General features: G+C 41.4%; 1 protein-coding gene across 1 annotated transcript in view; it reads left to right on the top strand.

Annotated features, from left to right (window-relative positions):
* The window catches only part of LOC143034102 (IQ and AAA domain-containing protein 1-like), a 110246-nt gene that overhangs the window by 13587 nt on the left and 74220 nt on the right, over positions 1 to 22439 (top strand). The window contains exons 3-5 of the mRNA XM_076200045.1: positions 3911 to 4072; positions 13835 to 13972; positions 17323 to 17493. Coding sequence (XP_076056160.1) covers positions 3911 to 4072; positions 13835 to 13972; positions 17323 to 17493 — 471 coding nt within the window. The remainder of the gene's footprint in view (positions 1 to 3910; positions 4073 to 13834; positions 13973 to 17322; positions 17494 to 22439) is intronic.

Genomic DNA, 22439 nt, shown 5'->3' with positions numbered 1-22439 from the left:
CGAATAACGTCCAAGTACCAGACTTCAGGAAAGCAAACTCTGACAATACGAAAACCTATTTGAAACTGAATATGAAATGTTATACGGGTCAGGTCTCGGTACATGACCAGGGGTCAGGTCATGACCAGGGGCCGGGTCACGGAGGGTAATATGCAAACCTTGGGTCAGGTCACTTGGGGGCGGGGGCTCAACAGACAGGTCAGCGATTTGGATGGAATGTATAGCAATCTAACTGATCTAATTATAATCAAACACGGTCGTCGCAATGCCCTGTTCTGGGATCCATCAGACTACTAGGCCACCGCGTTACCGATTGCAACATCACGGAGTGTACAAAAGACCCGGAACCTGGTATAGTCTAATACTCTAGGAATGAAAGTGATAGCCATATGCCGTCCGATATACTTCATTTCACTCAGATCCCGACGCCAGCCTTGAGGTATAGTAGCATATAACCGAGGCTCTTATTCGCTTCGCCTTTGTATCTGTCACAGAACAAATCACTCGCCACGGTGAAGTTTTTCAAATAATCAAACACAGTCGTCGAAAAACCTCGATCCGGGGTACTGTTACACCACCACACAACAGACTACACCATCGCTGGGCGTAGATAAGACCTGGTGTTATACTCCAGAAATGAAAGTGATTGCCATCTGCCGTTCGATATTTTTTGTTTCATCCAGCTCCCGACACCACCCGTGAGGTATAGTAGCATATGACCAAGGCTTTTATTCGCTTCGCCATTGTAACTGTCATAGAACACTCGTAACAGTGAAGTTTTTCAAATAATCAAACCCGGTCGTCGCAAACCTCGACCCGGGGTACATCAGAATGCTACACCATCACGTTACCTATTACACCATTACTGAGTGTACAAATGAGATGTAACCTGGTTTGGTCTCATACCTTAGGAATGAAAGTGATTGTCATCTACCGTCCGATATATTTCGTTTCACCCAGATCCCGGCGCCACCTGTGAGGAGTAGCATATGACCAAGGCTTTTATTCACTTCGCCTTTGTAACTATCATAGAACTAATAATTCGTCACGGTGAAGTCTTTCAAATAATCAAACCCAGTCGTCGCAAAACCTCAATCTGGGGTACATCAGAATGCTACTCCACAGCGTAACTGATTATATCATTACTGAGCGCAGAAAAAAAAAAAAAATCGGAACCTGGTATGGTTCTTACTCTAGCAATGAAAGTGACTGTCACCTGCCATTGTTGTACATAGTATCGTCGGCATTTTTAATAGAGATCAGTCATACAATAAGCTTAGAATATCCTAGCCATTCTTATGGATGATAGCTGTTCTTTAGGAATAGTACCAGTTGATAGCACTGAGCACGGAATTGTTCATCCCGAGTGTGCGTAATGGTGAACATATCGCAGCGAACTAAGTGTTCTGACAGGTACTACCACCAGCCTAACAAAGTTTTCACATGCTTGCGGCCTCTTACCACGTGACGTACTCCTCCTGGTTTCGGACACCATCTCCAAGGCACCTAAATCCAATACCCCATATGAGGATCTGAGGCAAGCAGTTCTGGCCCGTCTCGATTCTTCCGAATCTACACGCCTGCAGGATCTTCTCTCCAAAGAACTCGGAAATGAGAATCCGTCCGACTTGCTGCGACGCATGAAGCGATTGCTCGGAGACAAATGCACTACATTCGACCAATTCACCTTACTCCACCTATTCTATAGTGCCTGCCACCAAACATCCAGGCAACCTCTTCAGCGCCAAGAACAAGCTCTCACTCCAAGAACTAGCCACGCTCACTGATGACTTCATGGCGTCAGTACCAGTCTCACTGTCCTGCCTGCCACAGCAAGCCAGCAGTCTCTACCACCAATGTCTTACCTCTAAACAGCTAAGGGCATCAAGAAACCTGTCTTCAAGAGGAAGACATTTCAGCAAGAACTTAACCTTCGCCGATCTTTCGAGTGAACCTTCTACGTTGCAGCAGTTTCCCAACCAATTCTTGGCGCCGATCTATTTACCCACTTTGATCTCCTGATCGAAATTAAAAATCGCAAGCTCCACGATCCCCTTACATCGATTTCATCCAACGCCAGACCAACAACCGGAGTAAGCCAGCTTTCAACCATCAGTGCCGATAACAAGTTTGCTTCTCTCCTCAGGTCTTTCCCTACTTTGACACAACCTTACTCCACGACCATGACCGTGAAACACCACGTAAAGCACTACATATAGACTACGGGACCTCCAGTCTACGCCAAGGCCCGTCGTCTAGCTTCAGAATGCCTCGAACTAGCGAAGGCAGAACTGGAAGTCCCCATGCGTTAAGGCGTTATTCGCCCAGGCTCAAGTAACTGGTCGTCGGCGCTCCACATTGTCCCCAAAAACAACGGCGACATCAGACCATGCGGTGAATACCGCGCCCTCAACTCGCGAACTGTGATGGGTAGGTTTCCAGTTCCCAACATACAGGAGCTTTCCTCACACCTTGCAGGAACTCGCATATACTCCCGGATCGACCTTGTCAAAGCCTTCCATCACATTCCAGTACCCCGAGACCCTGACTGGTATTCGATTCCTCTCTGGACCGTGAGTTAATATTCCTAACCTTTTTTCATTTGCCTATCTAGGCCGATTTGATTTAGTTGGAGTATTTACAGGGGCGTACATAATTCCGACATTATGGAAACTACATAGTTTTCTTTTTCTTTGTATGCGGGTAACCTGAGGCGTAGAACTGTCTTCTCGGGTTCGGACATTTATGCTAACCACGCTAGAGGGTAAGTTTTGGGGCGAAGATGGAGGGTGCGGTAGGGGTAGAGGGAAAGGAGGGGGGGCGCTGTCGTTAATTGGAAAAATTGCGCGTCGGTCACGTAGGCCCGGAGAGAGAGAGGGGAGGTGGGGCAGGGTATATCCCATGATTCACAGTTAGTTCAAATTAACCTACTGAAATTTCATCCATAGATCTTACATACATCACTACGAACAATACAAAAATGCATAGGAAAAACTTTGGCATTACATATTGATTTTGTTAGTTCTGTAGTTATTTTATTCAGTAGAAATTAGAAGAAAGGTTACATATTATTTCATGATATTCATAGTTGTGCACTATGTTTGAAGATATTGCTTGTTGATTATGTTGACGGGGTTGAGTTGTTGGATTCTTGGATAGGGAGGAACACTGAAAAGCTGGCACCGCCCTGGAATCGGACCCGGAACCTCCCACTGTCTGGGTAGGCGTGCTTACAACATCACCGTCGCCTCTATTAACTATTCGCACATCGCCATTCTATGGGTCTCCGCCGGTCCGAGAATCTGCTCTGCTTCTGGATCGAAATCACTGCGTCAATTTGGATAGGTAACGTCACTGGAAAGCTGGCAACGCTTTGGAATCGAACCCGGGACCTCTCACTGCCCGGGCAGGGATGTTTACCGATTACATTACGGTCGCCTCTGGTGACCATTCGCACAGATATTTATTGGAGTTTAATGTATTCAGAGAATGTAGTTGGTCTAGAAAGTTACGTTTTTGATCTGACGTTTGTAAGTTTAACCATGGATGATGATGATGCGTGTCAAAGTTGTAACCCACAATGTTGTTTGTGATGTTGAGGGATTGAAGTTGTGGGGTGCGTTCTGAAGGTATTGTTGTTAATGGCATGTAGATGTTTATTTTGTATGTTAATTTTTGTTATTTGTTTGTTATTTGTTTGTCTTATCATTTCCTGTTTTTTTTTGGGGGGGGGGGAGGGTGCCAACAGGTGCCAGAATGATGTTCTTTGTATTGCGCTTTATCGTCCCTAATTGAGTGTAATCTGTGTATATTGATGTGGTGAGTTTTGTTGCATTTATGAGGGTTTTGTGTATGTTGTAGATGTAGAAATATATTGATGTTGACAAAGATACCCTTTTTTGTCTTACAGCAAAAGGGTGAATTGATTCGACATTTGCGAAACACGTATGTGAGCTACCTTTGTGTGGCGCGGAACCTGGACACTTGTCACAATCTTCTGGTGCAGCCTCAAAAGCGACAATTGTTGCGTCATCTCCTTGACAGTACACTAGGACGCATTGTTGAACTCAAAGTAAGTGATTATTCATTTAAAGGCCCTACAGTGCATCTTTTCTTTTTTCTTGATTTGCGGGGCTGGTACCCGCTCGGACCTCGACCTTGCAGGTGGTCCGGAACAGTTTATATACACGGTCCGTTGTCCATGCGATGCCACTGTTTTTGACGGAGGCACCCTGATCTCGGGGGCGGGGAGGCGTTATCCCTCAGCCGCAGGCGTTGCCGGGGGGAGGGTGTGCCCTCAAGAGGCTGAGGGTTGCCTCGGAAGGGTAGACAGTTAGGTGCCGCGTCCCACCAGCCGCAGTGAGCAGCGGGCTGAGTCCCAGGCGAAGGGTGCCCGTGGCTCTACACTCTAGCAGGTAGTGGTGAAGGGGTGGTTGCATCTCGGCTCTACAAAATTTGCAGCGTTTGTGATTGTCTCTTCCCGCGCTTAGCACTTGCCACCCACAGCGATATGCTAGGCGAGTCCTGTGGACGATAAATTCCGCCCTTCTACCCGGAGGCAGGTGGACTGCCTCGTACCCAGTGACGAGGAAGTAACACAACGCTGATTCCTAAGTACGGAGTTTGCTGTCGTGGTTGGCCCTGGACATTACTCTGTCCATCTTGATAATGACGCTCTTAGTCTGTGTGATCGTGGGTGCCAAGGGCAGTGTAATGTTGCTGAACCTCGTCGTTGCATTGGCAGAATAATCTACAATAGTGTTTCCTGGAATCCCGGCGTGACTGGGGATCCAGCAAAATGTTGCAGACCTTCCATGCTGGTACGGAATCTGTACCGAGTGCTAGATTGATGTCGTTAAGTAGACGTCGTCTGTTGTCTTCATGGGCCGAACGACGTTAATACCACCATTGACTCTGTGTGGATGACGACTACTCCCTGCCCAGCGGAGAAAGCGTGGACCAGGGCCTTGGAGATGGCAGTAAGCTCCGTCTGAAGAGTAGAGCCTCCGTCACTCACTCTCCATAGCGCGGTTGCCCCTCGGCGGTTGTAAAAGCCACGCCACACCTTCCCGTGAGAAGGTCCACTGAGCCAAGATCTAGATATACCAGGTCTAACCACTTCCGACCGAATTTCGAGAGAGTTGGCGCAGCGGGCCCGTGACATCACCTGGCTGCTCAAAGTGGGCTTCGCACGTCCCGTTGCTGTTAGTTGTAGCTGGCTCGTCGTACGGGAAGTGTCGCTGCCTCCGCTCGCACCGCTCCACGCAATTAGTTATATTCTGACAATGAAGATCTATATATACCGGTATATATAGATCTTGACAATATGGCTTATTGTACCATAAAGGGTTGTGGCTCAAACCAAAGAGGAATTAAGCCAAATGTTAATTTTCATCGTTTCCCTGCAAATACACGCACATGTGAACGTGTACACATATAAGCACACACGACGATATCTCCCCGTAAAATACAAGTATATAAAACACACACACACACACACACATATATATATATGTGAACGTGTACACATATAAGTACACACGACGATATTTCCCCCTTTCCGTAAAATAGAATTTTACAAATACTCTCCACACTATCAAATTTCTCGGTGGCGTAATTGGTTGAGAGTCAGGCCTACAAAGTCAAGATGTAGGCGATAATTGATTCGAAACCAGCCCAAGTTTATTTTCTTTTTAGTCTCGCTGCGCTTCGAGTCGTTACTCCAACTCTCGTGGGCGGGGAGTTGGAGATATGTGTGCGTGTAAGTTCATAGATCGGACATACGAGCTCTGAGCTCTCTTCCGGGAGGGAGATAGCTGTCGATCACGAGTCCAGTACGTGATCCAAAAGACAAAGATGAATCACACACACATGTGAACATGTACACATATAAGCACACACGACGATATATCCCCTTCCAATAAAATACACGCACACACATATACACACACACATACACACACACACACACACACACACACACACACACACACACACACACACACACACACACACACACACACACACACACATATGTGAACGTGTACACATATAAGTACACACGATGATATCTCCCATTCCCGTAAAATAAAACTATATAAATACACACACACACAACCAAGACACTCAAGAATTCGGTGGCGCAATTGGCTGAGAGTCTGACATACAATGGTAAGATATTGGCGGTACCTGGTTCGAATCCTCTTCGGGATGATTTTTTTTTTCAGTCTCGCTTTGTTTCGAGTCGTTACTCCAACTCTCGTGGGCGGGGAGTTGGAGATATGTGTGCGTGTAAGTTCATAGATCGGACATACGAGCTCTGAGCTCTCTTCCGGGAGGGAAATAGCTGTCGATCACGAGTCCAATACGTGATCCAAAAGACCAAGATGAATCACACACACATGTGAACATGTACACATATAAGCACACACGACGATATATCCCCTTTTCATAAAACACACACACACACACACACACACACACACACACACACACACACACACACACACACACACACACACACACACACACACACACACACACACACACACTATAATTTAATAAGAACAATCAAAGTTGCATTTACATACCTGGATGAAGAAATGGTGAAGAAAATTCTGATCACCCTGATAAGACCAAGATTGGAATATGCAGCAACGATATGGTCACCAAGTGCAAAAAAATGTATAAAAAAAAACTTGAAAGAATACAAAGAGCAATTACAAAATTGGCACCAACACTCTCAAAACTATCATATGAAGAGAGACTAGCAAAACTTGAACTACAGACACTAGAGCAAAGAAGAGAGAGAGGAGATTTGATAGCTATTTACAGAATCATGAAAGGCATAGAAATTATTGATAGAAAGAATCTGATAAAATGGGATGACAGAAATACAAGAGGACATGGAAAGAAAATAAAAAAAGACAGCTATAGAAGAGACCTGAAAAAAAAACAGCTTTCCTCACAGAGTAATAGACAGTTGGAACAAGTTAGATGAGAAAGTGGTGTGTGCAAAAACAATACATGAATTTAAAAATAGTTTAGATAAAATGAGATACGAAAACGGGACACCACGAGCATAGCTCCCCTTCCCGTAAAATACAACTAGGTAAATACAACTAGGTAAATACACACACACACACTGATAATAGCAATGAGCTAGAGAGAGAGAGATAACAGGGTTGGGGGGAAATATAATAATTCCAGTCTTCCTTAGCGTTTCACAGTTTTCTTCGGTGTTTCACAAAGAGAAAACGGAAACATCCAAATGACGTCAGAAGCTGCGCAGAACTGCTCAAGCGGTCAGACCTGGTATATTTAGATCTTGCACTGAGCCGTCTGTGTAGTACGTCAAGCTTGCTGTTGGTGTGTGTGTGTGTGTGTGTGTGTGGGGGGGGGTGATGGACCCTATGGCCTCAAGGACAATGGGCCTCAACCGTGCCGGGTCGTAGTTAGCCTTCCTTCCGCTGAGTAATTAAAAGTAGAGAACCTTTGACAAGAGAAGTGGTAAACAAACGGAAATGTAACATAGTGGTAGATTGGCAGGAGGAACATTTCCCGTGTGGTAATTATTATTGGGAATATTAGTACTTACCTCGGTTCGGGAAACTTTCCCTCGAGGTGTTATTTTCTTTCGATTCAGGAGCCTACCCTGAAACTTCGAACCACGCCTATCGTAACTTTAAATAAAATACGATTAAACTCCCCTCCCTTTTATTTATTAAATCTATGATGTCATTTTGGTTTGATAAATCGGGAAACTTTGAGAAATCACATAAAGTAAAAGTTAACCCGTGGCTTCGAGCTTTTTTCGAACACGTAAGAGTCCCGCCGAATACGGACACTATCGTCGGGTCTGAACAGCAGATCACCCAGAGCTCTGGTTCCTGACAGATCACTCTTAAATCCTGTAGGTAAGGGACTTTTTTAAGTTCACATCAGAAGCCTTCAAGTTCAACATTATTTCAGACCACTAGTCTGAGAACGCTACCAAGTAAGTTCTCAGACTTCCTAATGAATTGTTAAACCGTAATTACCTTACCCGGTAAGAAGAAGAAGAAGAAGGAGAAGAAAAAGAAATATAAGAAGTATAAGAAGAAAACGAGAAATACAAGATGGAGAGCCAATGAAATAGTACAAATAATAATTCAATAATGGGGATTGAGGAAGGCATGCATTAAGAAATAGAGAAAAATATAGTTTAGGTAGATATGTACAAGGAGCTGCAAGGCCAATGAAAGTAAAAATCAAATAGCAATGTACGGTGGGTGAATTACATTAATGAAAAAGGCATGGAAACTAGACAAATTCAAGGATGTCTGGGTAAGAAGGGATCCTCATAGGAGGAGAGGGAGAAAATAGTACGATTGGTAGAAGCTAAGAAAAAAAAAAAGAGTTTTACTGAAAAGTGATAGTTCAGAGATTAGGGTTGTCTGAAAAAAGAGGAGAAAGAAAAGGAGAGAAGTAAAATGACTAGATATAATCTATACAAATATAAACGGGTTAATATCAGGAGAATTAGAAATAAATGACTAACGGAGAAAGGGCCAATGTGCTTTGCAATAACGAAGCTTAATAGAAACATTGGTGCTCTGGTGCAAGAAGGAAATTACAACATATGGAGGAGGGGACAGGAGGGGAAAATTGGAAGGTGACGTGATAGTAGAGGTGAAAAGAAGCATAAAGGTTAGAGTGGAATTGGGAGAAGGAATGGCCGAGATAATGGATATAAAAATCACGATTGAAGGAGATGGAAAAAGAGACATGACATGCATATATCCCTCCAAAATCAAGATCATGGAACAATAGTACAGAGGATTGATAAGAAACTGGAAAGGTCAATCGAAAAAATTAAGAATGTAACTCTTATGGCTGACTTAAATTATGGAGTAGTAATATGGAAAAAACAGTGAGAATCAGGGACCTTGGGGGAACATAACAATACTTACTCTTACTCCAGTGGCTATCAGGACTGCAGTCCTTTCACCGCTTTCACTATGCCTCTCCAGACCAACCTGTCCTCCGTTGTTTCCTTCCAATTTTGTAGGTCAGGGTTAATGCGGGCCACGTCATTCGTCACTCCATCGCTCCACCGGTACCTAAGTCTTCAATGGGGGTGTCTACTCCTTATACTTCCCTCCATCACCATTTTTGGCCATCTTGTTGGCTCCATCCTGGCACAGTGGTCGGCCCACCTTGCCCTTCTCCCACTTGCGACATTATTCAGCATTTGTTGTCCTGTCTGTTCTCTAATTTCCCTATTGTGCCTTCGTCTCCGTTCTCCCGATTCTGCATCATACACTGGGCCCAGAATTCTTCTAATAATGGTGTTTTCAAAGACTTCAAGTTTTATTTTTCTTTGTTTGGTCAATGTCCAAGTCTCACAACCATATAACACTGTTGGTCTAATTACAATATTGTATGTCCTCATTTTTCTTTTCTTGCTAATCTTTCTGCTTCTCATGATAGTAGAGAGAGCATGATAGCATCTGTTTCCTGCTGCAGTCCTTTCATTTACTTCAATGTCCATCTCATTTCTTTCCGTTACAAGGGCTCCTGAATACTTGAATTTGTCTGTATATTGCACAGCTATCTAAAAATAACAAACAAAATGTCTATATAAGAAAAACGAAAACTCGATGCAAAAAAGTCACAACATTGAGCGACCCTAACCTTTCGCTGCAGCTCAAAAATCAACTGTCTCACATTTTCTTTGGCGACGCAAAGGAAAACAAAAACAAAGTAAAAAAAATATATGTATGTAAGGACGCGTAAAAACATTTGAAGCAGTTTGCATGAAATGAGGAAAAGTGAAAAGGTAATACTTGCAGAAAATTACAGGAAAATGGGGTATGGTGATAGGTTAAAAATGTGATGTGATAGAGCAATTCTGAGACCAGATTTAGATTAAGCACCCAAAATTAGTCTAGAAAAGCTAAAAATTTCCATACCAGATTTTGTTTTGTTTTTATTTGTTGGCCAGTGTAATTGGAGTACAAAGAGATATAACAGAAGTTGGAACCATATGTGAATTTGTAGCCATATATCATAATTGGAAAGTGAGGGACTATGCTCTTTTCCTATATTAGGCTAATACAATTAGTTAAATACATACACAAAACACAAAACAACCTCTCCAAGACTAATCCTCAAACTCCATATTGTTCTTGATCCCCCAAATGTCATCCGAATAAACCTTCTGAAGATCCTGCTTCATACAGGCCAATTTTATTACTAGTTACCTTGCGGATGGAAATATTGGTATCAGAAAGAATTATAACAAAATTGCCTACCTTCCCCGAAGTACATGGATTAAAAAAGGGTTACTCCATGAGCAAACTGTTCACAAACATTTCCTAAAAAGTGCTGGAGGGATTCAACAAGAAAACCCCACCATAAAGGAGAGTTTCAGTACCTATTGTCATTAACAAGGCATTTGACAATGTTCTCAGAGGTATACTACAAACAATCATAGAAACAGATATTTATAACAAAGACAAAAATTGGTCAACCAATTTGTTACTAGGGAAACATTGCAGAATAACCCAGATTTTCTCTTTTTTATAAAAAAAAAAAAAAAAGGATATAAGATATAGTATCTCTAGGAGCAATACTCTTACCTATGCCGCCCCATCCATTCAAAGTGACCTTTCAACCCCTGGCCCAAAACTTAACACTAATGTATTCCCTTATGCAGATGACTTAACTACCATAATCCAAAATGAAAACTACAAAATAAGTGCAGAGGTAATTATTAAACTCTATCTAGCGATAGTTAGACCCATCCTTGACTATGCTGTACAGTTTTGGTCTCCGTCCTACAGAATGGACATAAATTCACTAGAATCAGTACAGAGAAGAATGACCAAATTGATACAAGGACTCGGAAATTTGCCTTACGAAGAGAGGCTTAGGCACCTAAACTTACACTCTCTGGAAAGACGCAGAGTGCGGGGTGATCTAATAGAAGTGTTCAAGTGGATCAAAGGCTATAACAAGGGTGATGCAAACAAGGTCATCATAATAAAACAACAGGGCAGGACTCGCAGTAATGGGTATAAACTGGACAAATTTAGATTTAAGAAGGAAATAGGCAAGAATTGGTTTACAAATAGGGTGGTCGATGAATGGAATAAACTTAGTAACCACGTAGTAAGCGCTGAAACTATCAGTTGTTTTAAAAAACGATTAGACAACTTTATGGATGGGGACGACAGGTGGTGATGGATACGGAGCTGCCTAGTGTAGGCCTTATGGTCTTTTGCAGTCTCCTTTATTTCTTATGTTCTTATGTTCTTATGTTCAAGGAACAAAAATTACTCAGAAATAACAAAACAGAAGCCTCACCCCAGAAATCATCAGTCACATTAGATAATCCAGACAAGCATAAATAAAAAAGCTCCCTACAGGGAAACTAAAGGCCAAACCCTTACATTGGAGAAGGGCGCCATATATTTTAGGTCTAACATTTGATACTCATATGACCTTCAGCCTACATGTCAAAGATCTGACAGTGAAAATTAATAAGAAAGATAACAGTAAGAGACTAGTCTTTAAACAATGCATAAGAACAACCCCTCTATACTTCCACAATATGGTTCGGTTCCCAACAATCAGCAAAGCAAATACAACCACGTTACAAAAAATACAAAATAAAGCACTGAGATGGACCAAAACTAACAGTTCATCTGCACACAGAAAATAAGATCCTTCCTATAGAACATAAAATAAAGATGATAAGTGTAAAGTTCTGTGCTAGAACCCTAAACATCATTCGCCTATCTCATTATCATACAAGAACAAACCATCTTAACATAAAAAAATTCTTGCTATTCAAACATATATATATATATATATATATATATATATATATATATATATATATATATATATATATATATTTTAGCACCAGAAAGAAAAAAACATGCGTACGCTCTCAAGGCGTAATCGAAACTGACTCCGACGCCAAACCACGCCACCAAGCTTAGACTTGGCGGGAAAAAAATACACGCTTAATTTGAACATTTGGTTCTCACAACAATTCATTAAATGTACAATAATAAATAAACAATATCATAAATACGTATGTACAACACACAAGGAATATTCTATGCCATCATTATATTGCTCGGCCACCACCACTCGGTGACCCACCGAACAAACGAGAAAAACAATTGACCACAGCAAGACCATTTTATGTATCGGGTGGCTAATGAAACAAAATCGAAGCATATATATATATATATATATATATATATATATATATATATATATATATGTAAATTATTTAGCACTACAGACAAAAAACGTGCGTACGTTCTCAAGGCGTAATCCAAACTGACTCCGACGCCAAGCCTCGCCACCAAGCTCAGACTTGGCGGGAAAAACATACACGCTTAATATGAACACTTGGTTCTCATAATAATACATTAAATATACAATAATAAACAATATTACAAATACGTATGTACAACACACAAGGAATATTCTATGCCACCATTACACTCTATCAACAGACTGAGAGACAATACATTGCTGCATACCAGACCCCCTGATATCCATCCATCTGAATCTTCTCTCTTCTGAAAGGACAGAGTCCATCTGGCCAGACTGTAGCGCGGCCACCATTCAGCACCTTTTAATGCTACCAGAAGAGACTGGATGACCGCATCGTAGATAATTATCCAAGATGCAGCACATCAGCCCATACTGCATTGTACACAATCATGCACGCCAACAACAGTATTTGTGGTAAAACCCCTTTCCAACCACGGTGTTCCTCAGGGAGACGGGACTACTAGGGCAGACAATCTAGGAAACGGCAGCAACAATAACAACAACAACAACGATAACAACAACAACAACAACAACAACAATGACAACAAGAACATGAACAAGAACAACAACAACAACAACTCCTTTTTTTCATCATATACAGGGCCGAGGATTTTCGGTCTCTTCTCTTTTTGTCTTGTCAGTGTCCATGTCTCACTACCGTACAGGAGTGTTGGTTTTATTACAATGTTGTATATTCTTGGCTTAGTTTTTCTGCTAATAGTCCCACTATTCATTGCGGATGACAGAGTATGGTAAGATATGTTTCCTACAGCTACTATTTTGTTTACTTCTAAGTCTAATTGATTTCTCTCACTGATGAAGTCGCCTAATATATATATATATATATATATATATATATATATAAATTTATATATATATATATATATACACACACACACACACACACACACACACACACACACATATATATATATATATATATATATTGTGATAAATATATATATACATATATATATATATGTACAACAGTGAATGGGTCCTAGTGATTAGAGATACATTTTAACAACCACAATGCACTTTAATTCTAAGCCATCAAAGGCCAGCATGCTGAAATTGAAATGTGGTACTGCCCAGGACTCGAACCCGGCATCCTCATGACAAGTGCGACAGTGACTTTCCAACTAGACTATCAAGAGATCTCTCTCTTGATAGCCTAGTTGGAAGGCCTTTGATGGCCTAGAATTAAAGTGCATTGTGGTTGTTAAAATGTGTGTGTGTATATATATATATATATATATATATATATATATATATATATATATATATATATATTACACTGCCCTACACTTGCATGACCCAGACAACACTTTTTTTCTTGAGTGAATTGTGGGGCAATTGTTTAAGAAAGATTTGGGGTGATGGATTGAATGAGTCATTGCATTTATGATTTTTGTTCTGGCTGATAATGCATAATTTTATTCAATTTGGGAAATACTCACTTCAGTATATCAAAGGATTAACACTATCTTCCCAGCATGAGATTGTGGCCTTGGATCTGAGTGACATTCAACACTGCGATGATATTATGTGGGAACGTAACCTGACACCTGCAGATTTGGAGGTGCCCATTCCTGCTTACATCAGAAGAGAAAGACAAGGACTCCTAAAGGAGGTGCGTGAAAAGTGTATTAGAGATGGTGATGTCGTGATCTTTGATTTTTTATTTCTTTGGGTCATTAGCATCCTTTTCCATTATCTCTCGACATTAGGAGAATTTTCCTTTGTTCTTCAGGCATTGGCATCTTATTCATTGTCTCTGATACATTATTGCTCGTTTCCACCTATCCTAACATGGATAGAGGACCAAAGAAGTGTGTTGATAGTTCCAGGGGGGCTCCTCAATGTAGCCACGGCACTAGGGTATCATTCAGACAATTGGACCCCCGTCCCCAGGCTCTGCAGGGGATACCACGCACCGTAAAACAAGTGGATTACTGACACATAACGGGGTCAGGTGGAGCTGCTGTCCTTCCGCCCGGTGGAAGCTTGACTGTCCCTTTCAAGATGGCAGGACCAAGAAGCTGTGCTCCACATTCGCAGTGTTGCTGTCCTACAACGTGTCCTGGACGTCAAGTTCACAACAGGCCAGAAGTAGGCCTTGTATACGAAGGACGCGCTGGGCACCATCGGGAGGACCGTGCTCTGTGCATCGATTTTCTCGTGTCTGTCAGCCTATCAATGAGCTTATGAGTGGATTCTTTGTGCGATGTGCCCAGCGCACCATGGGTTGTAAATTTCAGTGTCCCCAATGTGAGTGTGACCTCTTAGAGTATACACTCCTGTGTAAAGTGATGGTAGGTTTGGGCGATTCTGCCCTAAAGCAGGAAGTGTTTAGAGAGTGTCATACATTTGGTGATTTGGAGAGCCTTATATCCTTTTGTGCTTCATATGAGGCGGCCCAACCTGAGGTTGTCTCGATACATGGTGAAACAATACGCGAGAACGCAAAATAGTGGGAACTGACGTCACGCCGATGACGTCAGCGATGTTGACGTCACTTCACGCAAGCCTGTGATAGCCACTTCGCGTAACAAGGTTACTGTCACCCAGAAGTCATGTAGTTCTTGTGGGTACAGAAACTATCCTAACAAAGCCTCTTGCCCAGCATAGCATTCCATCTGTGTAGCATGCGGGAAGCCTGATCACTTTAAAAGGTATAGGAGCTTCAGAAAGTATGGGACTGGCAATATTGTAAATAGTGTAACCGTCTGCGCCGCAGTATCGCCCCGGAGCCACTTCTGCAAGTACAGCTGACGACACAGGCGGGTAGTCAGCTGTGTTCCACCACAGTGATGGCTGACACGGGAGCCCATTTGTGTGTAGCTGGCTCGGCCCTAACGTCACCGTTTGGTCTCCGGCCTGCACTGTTGCAGCGTCGGTCTGGACTCAAAGACCTAGCCAAGATCCCACTGGCCAGCCTTGGAGCTGCGCCCTGCCACATCAGTCTCCCAGGGCGCTCAGCATTGGAAGAGGTGCACTTTGTCAAGACTGGAGCGCCTTTTCTCTCGTGCACCGCCTGTAATGAGTTAGGCCAGGTGTACAACAGCTTCCCACACCCACCGCCAACCATCGCCGCTGCGAAAGTGACAGAAGACGTTTCCGGTTGCTCTCCTCCCAGACCTCTCTCTGCCTTTGCAACTGCTCGAGGAATGGTTACTGAGGGAGTTCTCGTCGACAACATTTAACACTGACAGAAATCCACTACCTGTCATGGAGGGAGCGCCGCATCACATACACTAGCTGGAGGACGTTCAAGCACACATTTGTCATACTATTGCCTCGGTCCCTAAGCACCGGAGGGCCGAGGTTAAGCAGCATCTCAACAATGGCGTTAGGAGAGGCGTAATTTTCCCAATCTCCGCGGGTGAGGCCACGGAATGATTTACATTCTACCTCCACCTCCACTCCCTTTCCTGCCACATTCGCCCCCAAGTATTTAAAGCTATCCACTTACTCCAGTCTCTCTCCCTTAATATTCACTTCCAATTTGCTGCCATATTCTCCCCTTGTACATCTCATCACCTTTACCCACATTTATCTTCAACTTCCTTCTTTCGTACATCTTCCCAAACACCGTCACTAACTTCCTTAGTCACTCCTCTTATCCTGCCACAGGCGCAATGTCGTCAGTAAACAAAAACTAGCTTATCCCCCATTTTCTCCGTTTTCTTTAACCATCTTCAATCCCCTGGCCATTACTCTTGCATTTACCTCTTGCACCACTTCATCCACGTATGAATTGAACAGCCAAGGCGACATAACACATCCCTGGTAAAGTCCCACCTTTACCTCAAACCACTCACTCTCTCCATTTCTAATTTTAACAAGGCTCTACAATTCTTTTAAAAACTCTTGACTGCTCTTAACAGCTTTCCTCCTATCCCATATATCTGTAATACCTCACACAGTGCCTTCCTGTCTACCCTGTGAGAAGCCTTTTCCAAATTCATAAAGCCCCCCCTCAAAAAAAAAAAAAAAAAAAAAAAAAAAAAATAAAAAAAATCCTTATCTTTTCTCATATCTGTCTCACCACAAAAATCTGATCCACACAACTCCTGCCTGTCCTAAACTCACACTGTTCCTCATCAATTACTCCCTTTTTTCGTCTCCTAATGTTCTCAATCAAAACCCACCCATAAGCGTCCCCAACTACATTCAACAAACTGATTCCTATGAAACTACTATACTCACACTTGTCCCCTTTCCCCTTGTAAAGAGGAACTATACATGCACCCATCCAGTCTTACGGCACTCTACCCTATTTTAGACAAAAATTATACAACCTCACCAGCCAGTCCATCATCATTGTACCTCACTTTTTCTAGACACTCCGCGTGACTCCCATCTAACCCAGGTGCCTTACCTGCTCTCATCATTTTAATAACTGCTCTTACCTCATCTTTTCTTATATTTTCTCCATTTTCCTCATTCATTATTGTCCTTTTATTAGCGCTTCCCACTTCAACTACCTTTCCCTCCCTATCCTCCTTCACATTTAGTAAATCCCTAAAATACTTTGCCCATTTTTCCTCTTACTGCTGTCTCTTTCATTATCATCTCTCCATTTGTACCTTTTACCTTTTCTTGTCTGCTTGACTCGCCTCTCTTCCTCTCTTAATTTCCTTCCAAAACATCTTTTTATTACTTTAAAAAGAATCTGTCAAACTCTTACCCCATTTCACATCTGCTTTCCTCTTTGCTTCCTTTATCTTATGCTTTACTTCTGTTCTCTTTTCTTTGTACCTCTCATATGGTTTAGTTTGTCCAAAATTAAATGTGCTAGTCAATACACGCCCATTATTCTTCGCCATCCATACTATAGCATTATTTACTTTGTCTTGATTGTCTATGGGAATGATATAATTATATACACATTTTTGCATTACTTTTTTGATGTATTCTTAATGTACTAGATGTGCACTTGTAATTATTTATGTATTTATTTAGTTATGTATTTTACAGAGAGATGATTTCATTGATGACTGTTTGAAGCGGACAGGTTTTTATGGCACACAAACTGAAGATCTTCCTTCTCTTACTGTAAGTGAGGCCATTGTGATCCTCCAGAGGCATGAGAGAGCGAGGCAAGGCCGGGTGAAGGTGGAATACCGCAGAGACCTGCTTGCAAAACTGGTAAGTAGGAGTAAGATGTAGGTAGGTATTCTATTAACTTCTTCAGTATAATGATGTATTATATGGACTTTGTTTGGGCTCTGGATAGGCAATTTTACATAGCTGATGGATGAATTCTGGGCTAAAGGGGGCCTTGGTTGGCTGACCAAGGCCCCTTGCATACTAATTGTTAGGCGTGGGGGTTGAGGGGAAGACAGCCAAATACACGACAAATACTAAATATCTTTATTACAATAGGAAGTGCAATCTACATAAGTTACAAACATGTAATGCCGGCACATTTAATGGGGAACACTAGCTGCTGGAAATATTCCCATTCTGACATTAAGGGCCGTACTTTTGAACCTTTTTGCCAGCCCTGGCTATCACTTTCTACCATTAGAAAGAAGAATTCTATTAACTTTGGCAATCATAGTTACAAAAAATATTGGTAGGCTTTATAGGTAAGCTGATAAGCCAAATACACTTAACTAGAATACCACCAGGTAAAACTCTACCCTTTAACGGTAAATAGCATTCGCCAGAGATGGCGGAAGGTTTATAAGGTGAGCGTTATGGGTGTGGGGTCCCATGGGGTACCTAACGTAGATGTAGAGTCTGCTGGGACTGGAGTGGCGGTAAGCCGGGGGTCCCTAGGCGAGTCCTCTGGTCAGTGGGTGTGGCGGGCGTCTTATGCCACTAGTACTTGGTGGGTGGGCGTGTGGCTGATGGGTATTAGCTGTCACGGCATCTCCCCTGGGGCGTCGTCCTGCAGATCCTTCTCAACAACTCCGGGGTATCCACAGTTGGCGCTAGTCGATGTTTTGAAGAAGACTGAAAGATTTTAGAGCACAGTCTGACAGCAGCAACAGGACTTTGTGTATTTACCTTTTACCGAATGTAAACAGGAAAGGAGTAACGCTCATTGGGTCCTGTCTCGTATTCTCTAATTTTCTAATATACCTAGACTTAAATTCATGTACGGTCCCAACTTAATCAATATCTTTCATTTCCAATTATCATATTTATATTTGAACTCGTGTGGATGAGAGGGAAAGAGGTTCTGGCCCGGCGGCAGCACAGGTCTTACAGAGGCAGGAGATTTAGTGTCTGGCCCGGCAGCATCATCAGGACTTATAGACATTAGGGGAGTTTGGGTATGGCCCAGCATCATCATCAAAACTTATAGACAGTGAGGGGAGGTCAGGGCAGGCGGCAGCTCGTGGGCTTACTAACTCCGAGATGTCGTTTCTACTGCCTTTTTTACTGGCTGGGGCGGGAGGTGTGTGGGGAAGGTTGTTGTCGTTTTGCACACAGCACGCTCTTGCCACCCGCTAGGTGGACTGTTGTGCCATCACCACACACTAATAATAAACACTTCAGTTGAATGAAATTACCCACCTTTAGCTGGAACAAAATCCATAAGATAGGTCATTGTTGATGTGTGTTTAATATGGAGGTATGACCACAAAACAAATTAATTAGTATCAATTGTACATACCATTCCTTTGAAGGAGCTGCTTTTTATAGCTAATTTTGTCAATCCTTTCACTGATTAATTTGCATAGCAACATTAGCATTATGTAAATGGAATTTTCTAACAATAGAATATGAACAATAGTGTTTTCCACATTGAAAGGCTAAAAAAATGACTAACCCTAGAAGTCAACAAGCATTTTAGATTGAATTTCAGTTAATAGGAAAATAGGATAATGATGAAAGAAACATGAAAAATCAAATTTGACACTGAAACCCCCTCCCTCTTCCACCAGTAAATATACAGAAGAGAGAGAGAGAGAGAGAGAGAGAGAGAGAGAGAGAGAGAGAGAGAGAGAGAGAGAGAGAGAGAGAGAGAGAGAGAGAATCCAAAGCTGAAGGCACAGAGAAGATCCCAAACACCCACCTCAAACACCTTGGCCAAACAAAAATAAGAGCTTTAACTAAAATTTTCAACTACTGGTTATACAACAAAATAATAAACATATGTGGATGAGCTCAAATAATACCAATCTTGAAATCAAACAGACCACCTGAAAATCCTGCATCGTACAGTCTCATCTTACTACTATCCATTATTGACAAAAGGAATTGAATAAACAGACAATACCTGATAGATTACCGTTACCGGTAATGGGAGATATACTTCGTAGTTTGGGAACCGAGACACTTTATTTTAGCACTATAGATATCACATCAGCTTTTTGGCAGGTCGAGGTGCATAAAGATTTTCGATATTATATAGCATTTTCTGCACCAACGGGGCACTACGTTTTCAAGTGAATGCCATTTGGTTTATGTAACAGTCCATTAACTTATATGAGATTAATGAATACAGTACTAGAAAGTTAGGAAACACAGCCAGTGTATTTCTAGATATCTTAATAGTTTCCAAAAAAACAACACTTTAAGGAATTAAATTTGGTATTCTCAAGATTAGTTGAAGCATGATTGAAAGTGAAAATTGAAAAAAATGTAAGGTTTGGAAGACGGTGTAATTTATTTGGGACATAAGATAAATAGACATAGACTTAGTACAGTGAAATCAAAGGTAGAAGCAGTAAAGAACTACCCTGTACCGAACAATGTGGTGGAAGTTAGAAGTTTCTTGAGATTGACAGGATATCATATTATTTTTATTAAGGGATATACAGACATATCTAATCCATTAATTTATTTGTTAAGGAAAGATTCAAGGTTCATTTGAGGACCTGAACAACAAGCTTTTGACAAGTTGAAAGATAAACTTACTAGTTCTCCAGTTCTCTTTTTTCCTAATTATGATAAAGAGTTCATTCTTTGTACTGATGCGTCAGTTAGGAGGCATACTGATACAAGACAGTGATGGTAAATTGCAACCAATAGTTTTCACATCGAGACTTTGTAATAGTGCAGAGAAAAACTGTTCCATTACAGAAAGGAAAACATTAACAGTGATATACTCACTGGAGAGTTTTAGATATGATACTGGGATATCCACTCAGAGTGTGGAGTGACAATACAGCTATTCAGAACTTATTCAAACACAAGAATTCTAGAGGCAGATTGGCCAGGTGGTTTACTACACTTCAGTGTTATAAGGTTAAATTTGAATACATTACAGGCGGGAAGAACGTTGCAGCAGATGCACTATCTATGAATATTAGCCTACCAACTGCAGGGTTGATAAATTTTATCTGCAGTATTAATTAACTAGTAACATTAGAGGAATAATTGATAATAAAGGAACAGTGTAAGAGGCTGGTAGATAAAGGTAGATAAGTAAGGTAGATAGAAGGGTATGTGGCGAGAATTTTATTTTTACGAGTTAGATATTTGGTAGAGATAAGCAGTGAAGGAGTTGCATAATTTCACTCACCGTCTAAAGTTTATAAAGAACCGCTAGGGTACATATTTTAATGTTGAGGTGACAATATGTAAACTAAGCCATTTTTGCCTTTTTATCGAGATTGCTTGTCTAAGCAGTATTGCTTGAGACGTTGTAACAGTCTTTTTGATTGGAGAAGGGTGGAGGAGGGAAAAAAATATTGGTGCATGGGAGAAAACTCACGCCCTTGGGGGAGGCACTTATTTGTAAAAGTACAGATTATTGGACGAATTAGGTAGTGACGTCGAAGCAGAAGTGACCTAGTGAGTGGATTGAGGATCCCAGGCGGGAGTCCCTTGGTGTAAATTAACAGCCAAGTGTAACATTCGAGGAAAAAACAAAAACAAAAAACGAAGAAAATATTTTACCCAGTTTGATTCACCCTATCCAGAAACATTACTAACTTGCTACAGAAGATTTGGTGAAGGAAAGTGAATGAAGAAATATAATACCATAAAAGGGAACAGTAAATTGAATTAAAACAGTAATTACGGAGAGACGGGAACTGAAAGTGATGGGGATGAAAAACAGTGATGAGATCAGACTTTGGAAAAAGTGGCACAGTACTTGATGAACCCACGAGGTATTTCTCCAAAACTACCAAAGGGATATAATATAGACGAATTTCACTTAAGCAATAGACTTTTGTATAGAAAAACGGTCGTAAGTGGGAAGGATATTTCCAGGGGCACAGTGAATCAGTTGATGATTCCACAAACTCTTGTTCCAGAGGTATTAAGATTACTTCATGGCAGTGATTATAGTTCTCATCCAGGAAAAGATAAAACATATAGACAAGCTCAAATTAAATACTTTTGGCCAGACATGAAGAGAGATATTTACTTTCATATTGAAAATTGCTTGAAATGTGTTGAGGTAAAAGGAAATACACAGACGCCTGCTTCTATGCTATCATATCCCATACCACAGAAACCTTGGGAAAGAGTTTACTTAGATATGCTAGAGTTACCTATGTCTGAAAATGGACATGAATATGGATTTGTTGCCATTGATTACACTGGTCAACAAAATTCATTTATTAAAATAACTGTCCCACAAGCAAAAAGAGGTGAGCTTGATAGAATTTTTCTGCTGATTTCAAATATGTTTTCAGAAATTTTCTACTAGGCATAGTTTTTCTGTGATAGCATATTAGATTTTAATCAATTACAACTATTAAATGAGTAATCAGCCAACATTGAAGAGCTTTACTTCCCTTGATACAAGGTTTCCATGTTCAGAATGTCACGGTGAAACCTTTCACCGTGCTCGTCACTGACGCAGTGTTGCCAAACTGTGTTGTCAAATGGTTGATTGAAAATTATCCCACGTAACACATGTATCGTAGCATACCGTGGAACACAAAAATTGTGGGTGATGAAAAAAAATGGACATTATTTTTGGATTTTGCATGCAAAAACATTTAAGATACAGATATTGTTTTCCTTAGGACAAATTCTTTATTGACCAGTGTTATCTGTCAACATTTTGTATTTTACAACCCATTCCAAGTAAGAGAGCTAAAACAATTGCTTCAGTAATATACAAACAAATAATCTGTAATCTCACTACTCCTACTCCTACTCTTAGTTTCAGACAATGG

Source organism: Oratosquilla oratoria, chromosome 16 (assembly GCF_046742065.1).
Source record: "Oratosquilla oratoria isolate Oo_2021 chromosome 16, ASM4674206v1, whole genome shotgun sequence".
In the NCBI taxonomy this organism is placed as follows: domain Eukaryota; kingdom Metazoa; phylum Arthropoda; class Malacostraca; order Stomatopoda; family Squillidae; genus Oratosquilla; species Oratosquilla oratoria.
Note: the sequence above shows the minus strand (reverse complement) of the source record. Positions and strands in the feature narration are given on the sequence as shown.